General features: G+C 41.7%; 1 protein-coding gene across 1 annotated transcript in view; it reads right to left on the bottom strand.

Annotated features, from left to right (window-relative positions):
• The window catches only part of UNC13B (unc-13 homolog B (C. elegans)), a 238,762-nt gene that overhangs the window by 79,971 nt on the left and 147,875 nt on the right, over positions 1-10,916 (bottom strand). The window contains exons 13-16 of the mRNA XM_009330423.1: positions 6,002-6,080; positions 5,223-5,228; positions 4,210-4,284; positions 3,486-3,705 (exon numbers count right to left, since the gene is read on the bottom strand). Coding sequence (XP_009328698.1) covers positions 3,486-3,705; positions 4,210-4,284; positions 5,223-5,228; positions 6,002-6,080 — 380 coding nt within the window. The remainder of the gene's footprint in view (positions 1-3,485; positions 3,706-4,209; positions 4,285-5,222; positions 5,229-6,001; positions 6,081-10,916) is intronic.

Below are 10,916 nucleotides of genomic sequence, written 5' to 3'. Positions count from 1 at the left end.
AGATGAGGCGCTTAGGGACATGGTTTAGTGGGCATGGTGTTGTTGGGTTGATGGTTGGACTCGATGATCTTGGAGGTCTCTTCCAACCTTTAATGATTCTATGATTCTATGATTCTATGATCTCTAAACCGTTGCTCACCCCCCAGAAACCCCATTTCTCATTCCTCAAACACAGCCTATGTTCTTCAAACATATATAAAAACTAATTTTTCCATTTTCTTCTGGCCTGGCGGGTTCCAGTTAGAAGGATTTTAGAACGAACATGCCAAAGCAAAGAACACAGTTGTATGAAAAAGCCTTTTAATAGATTTCTACTATCGATAACATTTGTTTTCCCAATCCAGCAGCACATCCACATATTGGCCTCACCATCTTAATCTCTCAGCACTGTCTTTCCTCTGCCTCCTCTGTCTTTTAATTAAACAGTTGCCATCTTCAGTTTCCTTTACATCTCTATCCCAGATAATGATACCCACCACATTCACACTGGGTACCCTCACAGACCCCCGGCTCACAGTCTCTGTATCTTCCCTGTTCTGATGCTGGGCAGCTTTCATACAACTCAGGGAGTAAAGCTTTTGTTTGGCTGGGTTTTACCTTTCTACAGGCTTCACAAGTTTTGAGCCCAGCGTACTCTCAGTTGTTTCCTCTCTGTTTCTTTAACTCTGCATGCTGAAATATCTTGTGTTTACATTTTGAAAGGAAATGTGCAAAGCAAACATCTGCAATCCCATGAATAAAATAACAAGTTCTTATCTAATGCTTTGCCATATATGAAAAGTAGAATTGTTTCCAGTTGTTGCTTCTATTCCATAGAAAAGCACGGACTATTGCCATCATCACATCCCACAGCCAATTGCATAAGCTTATTCAATTCCAACCAGAGATTAGAAAAACTGTCCCCATGGTTATTCTTCAGACACTGTTCCAGAGACTCTCTGTTGTCATCATTGAAGTTCTCTTCTACTTCCACCTTTAATTTTCTTACAGCAAATTTATTCCATTTTTTCTTTTAGAAACAGTAAGCTTAAAGAGACGATCTTCCTCCCTGCTGCTTATCTTCCTCTTCCCCAACATAGTTCAGGCATAAACAGGTTCAAACAAGCTTTAAAGCAATTCACAGAGCCATCGCTGCCAGCTATTAAACATAGCATCTACTGCTGTCGTGGTTTAACCTCAGGACTTTTTTTCAGGCTGGTCACAAAACCAGGATAACTGCTCAAAAAAGCTTTAAGCCATGGATAGCTGTAAGAGTAAACCAGAGTCATAGGAGCTCTACACACACACGTCTTAGACCTCTGCCTTGGGCTCCACAACACCCCTTTAGAAACATTCTACTGGGACAGACCCAGTATGGCTATTTTTAGTTTTTTGAAACAGCATCGTTCCTGTCCTTCTCCTGTCCCACACCACCAAGCCTCTCTTTTGAAAGATTAACAAACTCATACCATCCTCTCTCGAGACATTCTCATATTTTCCCCATTACCATTGAACTCTCTCCAGTACCCATCCCACTATGAAGTCTCCCTTCTTGAACACGGATAGCCACAGCTGTCCTCTGCAGGAATATATTTCCTCTTAGCCATTAGCTGCTACTTAAATTTAGTTTTCCTTCTATTGCTTTCAACTTCATGACCTCTGCTCTGTACAACAGCTTTGTGCCTGTTTCCTCGCTGCTACTGGTGCAAACCTAGTTTTCCCCTCTGCTCTCCATAGCATTTTCCCCATACTGAGGTATCACCACTCCATCGCAACATTATAACATCTTGGACATGCATCTGAATCAAGCCTGGACGTACGTATCAGCAGCTTTTCATCTCAAATACTGAAAATCACCAGTCAGCAGAGGGTTCTGGTGAACTCCAGAAACAAATAAAGTTATCCTGAGTCTAACTGACCCTCTATATCAGGTTTTGACAGAAAACTGAGTCATGGCTTAACTACATTCTCCTGAACAAACTGCAACTCAGCAGCTCTTTGCTTAGTCACAAAATGATTGCAACAAAGCCAAGGTGTCGATGCAATTCCTCAAATGCTATAAACGGTAAAGATCACCCTGCAACCCTCAAAGACAAATCTAGAAATGCTAAGCAACTGAGGAGGAACAGAGGTGTTTCACCGGGATCAGCTGAGTCTGATAAATAAGCCATTGCAAATAGCCCCAGTCCTAACTATGACTTATTTAAAACTCTGCACACATCAAAAACACAAGCATAGACAACATCCATTTGGGGTCTCAAGATAAGCCATAAGAAAAACAAATGGCCTATGATTCACTTGTGTCCCGTGCTGGATCATCCAGTCTGGCTTTCCCAAACAACTAGAGCCTGAGGCAGATACAAGATTTGACTCTTTATATTCCTATAATCGCTGACATAAATTTGCAATAAGTCTGTTTATACTTCACAAACTTTTCTGATTCCTTAGACTCAGTCCATCAAGCTGGAACGCAAAGAAAATCAAGAGTGAACAGAAACAGCCCCACCTTCCTACTCAAGATTTAACACATATGGCAGAAATTTCTATTACATTTAGACTAAAATATTTTGCTCTGAAGCAGGAACATAAATTTGAGACCAAATCAAGAAACTGTTTTACAAGGAAATAAAAATAACCTGACCAAGCCAGATGCCCAAATTAATACTTTTTCTCTTTTTTTTTTTCTCCTATAATCAAATTCCTTCTGAGCTTCTCCATCGTTTGTGCAAGGTCTCATTTATTCTGCAAAGTCACAGCTCTTTGAAGAGCTCTTCTTTGAAGAGAAGGCTTAGTTTTTGAACACTGCAGAAAAAAACCCAACAAAATAAACAGACGAAATACTGTCCATACCCTCAAACAACACCTTCCTCTCTGACCCATCATCTGTGCCGGCTCAGGCCCAGGTCTCTAAAGCGATTCAGCCATGAGACCCTACTCTTAAAAAGACAAAATGCCTTGCCAATCTGCTCCTGGTACAGAGAATCCAAGGAAAGTCCATGGACTCTATCCCCTAAACAGGAGCCCAGTGCTGCTCCGAAGAGCTTAAAACAGTAAAACAGGCTGATGGTTAGAACAAGCAACCTGACTGGGACACCAGGGCAGGAGGGACAGAACAAAAGTCAGAATATCCAGCCTAGTACCCTGTTCACCCAGCCCACTGCTTCTCTTCCATGCAGGGTATGTTAGCAAATACACCACCTGCGCTGACACGGAGAGAGATTAAACATTACATGGCTTAAAACCAAATAGATATGAAAGAGTCAAGAATTAAACGTTCTTTTAAACGCACATCAAGCACAATGTTGCAAAGAAGTTGTTCTGCATCAGTGGAGCTGTCTGTGTCCACAGGGCAACGGGGATAAGGTTTAGCCCAATGGCACCTTTTCAGAAGATATGCAGTCATTTTAATAAATGCAGCTTCACTGATCACTGAGGTATCACCTGTATGTTTAGGAAAGCTCTGGTGACACTTTTGGAACAGCTGCACTCCACTGGCCACTACTCACTCTGTAAGCAGTCAGCATTGAGCAAGTCTTGGCACTTCTCATGGCACTTGACTCCACATTCACCGCAGCGCATTCCCTGCCGTGCAATACCCCACAGCAGCCCCTCGCATTCGTAGCAGTAGGTAGGAGTTGTGGCTGTCCACACTTCAAAGTTGTGCGGGGTTGTACAAGAGATGGGGTAAATTAAGGCTTGCAAGGTCTTCTTATAGACATGAGATTTCTGAAAGGCAAGAGCACACATAAACCAACATCCAGAAAGGTGACTGAACCTATTTTTGCTGGTTAATACATGAGTTTTAAGGGAAAAAGGCATGAGCAGTGCAATAAATCTACACATCTAAGGTAGCCAAATTTATCAAACTTTTACAAACAGCAGCAGAAGACACCCTTCCAAAAATGTTTCTCTAGGCATTTAAAACAGTGGAGGAGATGGAAGAAAAGAATTAAGGTTTGTAGATGAGGGATATCTTGCATAAAGCAAGTTTCACACACTGTCCCCCATGGTAGATAGCACAGATGGAAATGGTAAGATTACATTTTTCAGGATCATATTGACACATTAAATGTTATTTTTTACATGTTTGGTTTCTTTAAACAAATTATACAAGAAGCTTTTCATCTATATTTTTAGACATCTGTGAAGCTGGCTCTGCATCCCAGAGAGCCAAATTCCCTTAATTTGCTTACTAAAAGTTAACAGAAGCCAAGCAACCCTCCCACTTACCAGCTCTTCATCTTTGAGAGATGTTCTAGTGGCCATTGCTGAGGTAATTCCGGCTTTCCGGGACTGAACCAGTGACTAAGAAGGAAGAAAGTTTGTTATTCACCACCAATATTCAGAAATGCACTGGCACTACATGCCCAGATATGTGACCAAGGGGTCACATATCATCCCAAACCAGCAGTCTCATGCATTCAAGTAGGTTTCTTAAATGGTAGGTCACATCTCAGAAGACTCAAATGCATACTCTGAAAGGTCTCCAAGCTGTTTCCATCTGCCCACAACCAGTCTCACTCTGGTAAATTTTCATTTGTTTGTCTGGTAACAACTGTCAATGAAACCTGGGTTCACATCTCCACTTCTGTGTTCTGGTAGCAATGGTAATTCTGCTATTGCCTAAGGTCACTACATGGGACTCACTCTTCTATATCCGACTTTATTCATAGCCAAAGGGAGATTATTTCACCAGTTTTACAACACACACAACACCCTCAAATGTGATGGTGAAAGGGTAACAAATGAACAGGTTAAAGAAAAGAAAGGTTGGGAGTACGGGTTTGAATGTGCTGGTGTATCACATTCATTGGCCATCACTGAATACAATGAACAGCATTTTCCCCTTCTCACTGCCTCCTTCACATCACACCAACACTAAGTTCTGCAGCCTTGGACAGCACAGGGCTGTGCCTTTGCAGCACCTCACACTGGCATACAAAGGATTTCTTCAGCAAGGCACTCCAGTTAGATGAAGGCAGAGGTGGAAATTAAAGCTAGCAACATCTGCTTTGAAATCATCAAACCCTATCAGAAACCTCCATTTATGCTCTGATTTATCCTGTTTGAAGACAGACTGAAAAAGTTCATTCCATCAGTGATGGAGCAGGACAGAGTGCTGGATACACATGCACTGCAATACTGCAGGTTCAAAATAAAAAGCAAAAAAGTGGAGGGAAAGTAGGGTAAAATATTTTTTGTTTCTGGTGAAGACTTGGCAGATAGTCTTTAGCTCCACTTACCATGGCCTGTGGAGAGACAGAATGAAAGCATAGAAAGGAAGTAACACAAGTTAATGCCATTATTGCGAAGATTTAAGATACAAGCAGTTAGTAAGACACATATTAAGCTTCCCATGCATAAGCTGGCAGAGAAAATTGCATGCATCTTTTCACAGGAATTACACAATATGGAAACTTTGGTCTTTCAGCTGTTACAGCATTTCTCCCAAGCATGAAATTGCTACGTGTACTGAACACAGCCAACAGAAAACTGTTTGTCCCGCAGAAGCCTTATTTCACCATATCACACAAGCATATGAAACTTGTCCTCATTACTTGCTTGGTTCTTGTGCTTCCTCAGTGCAGAAGCCTACTGGCAATATTGCGAATTACTTTAAAAATCCAAGCACATATGCTCGTTTATCTATCCTCTGAAAATCCAACCTTCTGGTAGGTTGCCAAACCTCACATGGACTTTATAACTTTCCCCAAAGTATGTAATTTTTAGGAAAACATTTAAAAATAATGCAGGCCTAAAAATTATCAAATATTCTGTGTAGAATAAAAAGGAAAAAGAAAAGAAAAAATATCTGAATTCTGCCAAATGAATGAAGCTGTCTACAAAACTGTAGCTCATTCTCACTGATTTTCCCAAGCACAACTCCTAACCCCTTACTGTAAGAATTAATTTAACTAAACAGGAAACCTTCAACTTCTTGAAGTGACAATGAATGTTACCATACACCAAAAAGTAAAGCCACTTGCACTAATGGCTGTGTGGCAGAAGAAAAATCTCTTACCAGATCACTGACAAGTGGAATTGGCTTTTTTTTGCGTAGATCGGGCATGCTATCAATGCCATAGAGACCACCTGCAGGCCTGGGAATTCAGGAGGGGGAAAAAAAAAAAAAAGATTAAAAATCTCACCAGCAGTGAGAGATAGTAAAGAGATGACCAAAAAACTTCCTTAAAACATCAGTCTCCTTGCTAATATCATAGTGAATGAGAACAGGAAGAATCAGTTCACTGCAAATGCAACTTAATAATAAACCAAAGGTGTTAACACACTGAAAAAAGGTTATTTTCCCATTCTTAGTTCTGAGGTCTGAGCTAGCTCAGAGTAGGCTGGACACATGCTTGCAGAGCACTCAGTGCTTCAGAGTCACTGTTGCCAGCATGGTGGGTGAAAGAAGCCTTATCCCCACCGCTGCTGCCCACAGTTGGCAAAAATACTTACCCAAGAGCAGAACCAGAGCTCTGTGGCAGTAATTCACACATGGCTTAGTCTGTGGTAACTGAGCCACACGCCTCTGCTTTCAGAATTACCTTTTGTTACTTAGGGAGAACTCAGTTTATCGTTTACTATTGGCATTGAGCGTCATGGCAGGAAAGACTTTGGAAACTTGAAAACATCCTGTCTCCAGTCTTTCTCCCTCCCCTTTCTTTCCATTTAATTAATTTAGGGTTGGGGGGGCAGAGGTGAGGAGAGGGATGCTTTACTGGAGGAAGCAAAATCAGCCAGAAGATTGTACTTAAGAAAGTGTAAAGTTAATGCTAAAAACGATTAAGTGTTTGTCTTCTTCACATGCAACAATCCAGACATTCCTGCCCAGTGTCAGTAGTTGGGAGGGAGCATGTCAAAGTGGAACGCTGCTACCGGTCATCTGATGCTAGGCTAGAACATACTTAATCCTGGCCCTTGAGGTCCATACAATTATTAGGAAAAACCTCACATCTGAGGAGAAAGAACATTATTTTTATTTCTATAAAAAGGACCATTCGTGGTGCTCAGCGTTTCAAGCCATGCAGACCTCTACACACAAGAGCTGCCATTTGCTGGTGGAAGTGGCGATAGAGCAAAAGGGCCATTACTCCAGCGACACTCGGAGCCTGCCAAAATACAACACTATAACCTGCTTCCTCCCCAGTGAGACCAGCCTGGATAACTGTATCTGGATCCTGCTGTTCACTAGTAACACCACACAGATGTAAGCCTATGCTTGAAGAAGTTCTGTTCATTCAGCTTAAAGGCCTCCAGTAAATCAACTGCATTATCTGTAAAGCCTTAAGATAATGCTTTATGCTAAAGTTAGAAACTGAGCACGCAGTTCCCTGCTGCTGCGCCTATCATATCCACCCCGAACTGAAGAACAGACCTGCGATGCAACTCCCTCCCTGCAATGAACACCCAGCCGCCAGTCAAAACCTGCAGCCCCTCACAGTGTCTCACTCAACTTCCCCATCTCCACATTGCTCTCATGCCTTGTTAACGCTAAGAATACAGTTCCTGAAGCCTTCTTCTGGCCTACAGAGACTGCAAAGGAACCTTCTGCCTCTCTATCCTCAGCCATTCGTTTTCACCCCATACCATGCTGGTTGACACCTTTTTGCAGTCACATGATAAACTGGCTGGCACTTTTAACCTGTGTATTTTGCTGATTTGGAACACCAGTCGCAGCTGAAATGCTTTAGAACACCACAACTACAGGAAAGAGGAGTATGGGTCAAACTGTTCTTTCTGCAACAAAAGACACACATGGAGCTACCCTTTAAAACAACCTAGGAAACCAAATTGCCACCACAAATTTGCATGTGCCATGAAAACTGGGAGGCTGGTATGTGACAAGAGGCAACCTGCACCCCTCGGCAAGCAGGACCTACTCAAATCCCCTTTCAATACAGCCAAACGTAAAAAAAACCATCCAGGAAACAACAAACAATGATTAAACCTACATTATAGCAAGCCCACGCTCTAGGACGGACAAGGATGTCACAGCACAGCCTAGCACAAGGCTGTGTCAAAGAAGGAAACAGTCTATTATATACAGAAACATGTCATAGCGCTGTAATGGTAAAATTGACTTTTTCGACAGGGCGTAGGAGGGTGACATGTCCGAGCCACGGCTGAGTTGACAGCTGCTGCTGGCTGAACAAGCCTGGTGGGAAGGTGAGCAGTCACGTGTAACTGCGCGAACTGCGTCGGCTCTGCATGCAGCAATGAGTCACATTTGCACCGCAGCACCGTGCACGGCTCTCTGTGCTCCCACACGATGAACACAAACCACCCACAGTCAGCTGCGACGAGACCTCACAGCTGGGAATGGAAGACAAACTCGGACGTGAGAAAGGTGGAGATTTACAACAGCTGATTAAAACTATTGGAGTCTTTGGCCAAGAATGAGAACCGTTTTCCAATGCTGGAAATCCTTACAGTGAGGCTACATGGTGTTTTTACTAGAGGCTACCCTCATTTCCAACAGAGAATTCCAGGAAAACTTTTTGCCCAAATTACACTGCAATAATCCCTTCTGGTTTATTATACAAAAATCTGACTGATATAAAGAAATAAGAAATATCTGTGTAAAGTGTTTATATTGTCAGAACTAAGAACAGTCTTGCTGGTATCAAACATGGAATTTCATCTGCTGCCCTAATGTTACAAACCCTTTCCGATACTAGCAATACTGTTTTTGGGGTAAAATAGGTGTCACGGAAGACTATCCAGATGATGCCAAGAATTCCAGCATTATTTAAATCACAATACAGCTTTCTGTCAAATCACCTGAACTATGAAAGCGTATGCAAAATAGAAAGGGAGAGTCTGTAAGCTGAAAAGATGCAACAAAATGGTCGCAAGTAAAAATCCAGAGTCAATGCTCCTGCTAAAAGTCAATGGCACAGCTGGGAATTTACACTTCTTTTCTACATGATTTCCCATGATTTCCCCCCCACCCCCCAATTCAATTGAAAGGGAACTGTGATACTCTGACATTTCCCAGGAAATAAAAACATTAAAATTGCATGTTTTATAAATTCAAGATGAGCCTAAACAAGTTATTGTGCTTGAGAAACACATCTAGTTGCAACCTGGTTTGTTGCAAAATATTTATGATAGACTGAGGTCTATGATAGAACCAGTTGTAAACCAGACTGACAGAGAACAAGACTATTTGAAAGGTGCTTGTATTTGCCACTGAAGAGAGGTATCCTAGTACCTAGATAGTTATACACCCAGATGACCTGCTTTTAAGCTTGTTGATATTTAAAAAAAAAAAAAGAATTTTCAGAAACAATTCTTAATTTTCAAAATTATTCAGCTTGTTGTGCTTTCAGCTACCTCAGCCTTCTTATTCAAGCACCATCTCTACTTCACTTAAAGTTACAGTGTTTGCACAGACAGAAATACTGACAGTGCCTCAAATATGCACACTGTAGCTTTATAAGTAATAGGGTAACTCTCCTCTGCAATGCATGTAATATTTATAGTACTCCTATGGAGTGCTGTATTGAGGAGTGAATAGCATTTCTGTATGCGAAAATGATTTGCACTAATAAATAAAATATATAGATATGCGATATTACACCCAGAGACTGATCCATAATACCAATTGTACTTTTTTTTGAAGCTATCTCTCCAAAGCCAGTGATTACAGACAGGGATCTACTGTTGCATTATGCTAAAAGTGCAAATAGCTTGAAGCATGTATTCATCTTTTAATACAAGTTTTGTCACTCAGATGCTGCCATTAAATCTTGAAAATTTAAGCAAGCAAAGATGGTTTGCAATGACAGAAGATGATTACTTCCTTCGAATGACACCACTACTCTAATCTTCATATGAAAGAAGAACTCCAAACATAAGTGCTTTAATATACTTTGTGGCTAATAAGCCACAATGTGGCTAACAGTGGAATTAAAGGGTCACCACCCACAACCACCTTTTCTGGAAATCCCTTGCTTGTGGGGATACAGTGAATAAGCCAAACTTTTGTCAAAACTACATTAGCCAGACTGTTTTGTTATATGTCGCATAGAAAGGGAAAAAATTACGGACTAGAGCAGACATTGCCTTGAATTGTCAAAACACATTTTTAAGTATTTCAGGACTGCAGCTGTATTCATCTTTCAGGCTGGGAAATCATTTTGTGTGCGTGAACCAATAAACTCAGTACATTGTCTCCTTGTTAAAGCAGGAGAAGGTGCCATTTACAGTTAGAATAAATCACTGTCTTCTGCTCCTGCTAATTGCCAGTCCTCCAGCAGCCTGCTCACCGAAGTCAGGGGCTCCTTCGGAAAGTGCGGGGTTGCTAGGCAGCTCCAGGCATCTGCAGGTGTGGAGGACGCTTTGTGGGAATACCAACATCGCAGAACAATGACTCCAAAAGCAGAAAGCCGTATAATGAAGCCTCCCATTTAACTCTGCGCTTTATTAGGGAAGCTTCCTTCCATAGTATGAGAATTAACTTATGTGTGTAGCAAGCCAACCTCCTTCTGAGATTTCAGGGCAAATCCGCGGCTAAGTCAGCTCCTAATGAGCGCACCACCACCAAACCGTATCGCCCTAACCGCGTACACGGCACATAACCTAGCAGCTTGTTAAACGTGTCATTGTCTTTTTTCTCCAGAGAGGATTCTAGGGAAGTTGCCATGCTGGCACCTATTATGCAGAGTGCCATGCTGAAATTACACACAATCAGAATTTGTCTGCTTCATTTGCTGTGAGTAGCATGTTACGGAGAGAACGCACGGCCTCCCACTCTCGCCTGTGCAAAAGAGGCATGATAATCACTGCTTTAAAAATGACAAACTGCAATGATTTCCAGAGTTACTGCAGTTTTGACTACTACAATGACCATAGAAATCATTGCAAGACAGAAGACTTCTCCAAAGCTACTTTTTTTCTTCGAAGAGCAAAAGACACAGCAATCTTTCCGA

Source organism: Pygoscelis adeliae, unplaced genomic scaffold (genome assembly GCF_000699105.1).
Source record: "Pygoscelis adeliae isolate BGI_AS28 unplaced genomic scaffold, ASM69910v1 Scaffold628, whole genome shotgun sequence".
In the NCBI taxonomy this organism is placed as follows: Eukaryota; Metazoa; Chordata; class Aves; order Sphenisciformes; family Spheniscidae; genus Pygoscelis; species Pygoscelis adeliae.
Note: the sequence above shows the minus strand (reverse complement) of the source record. Positions and strands in the feature narration are given on the sequence as shown.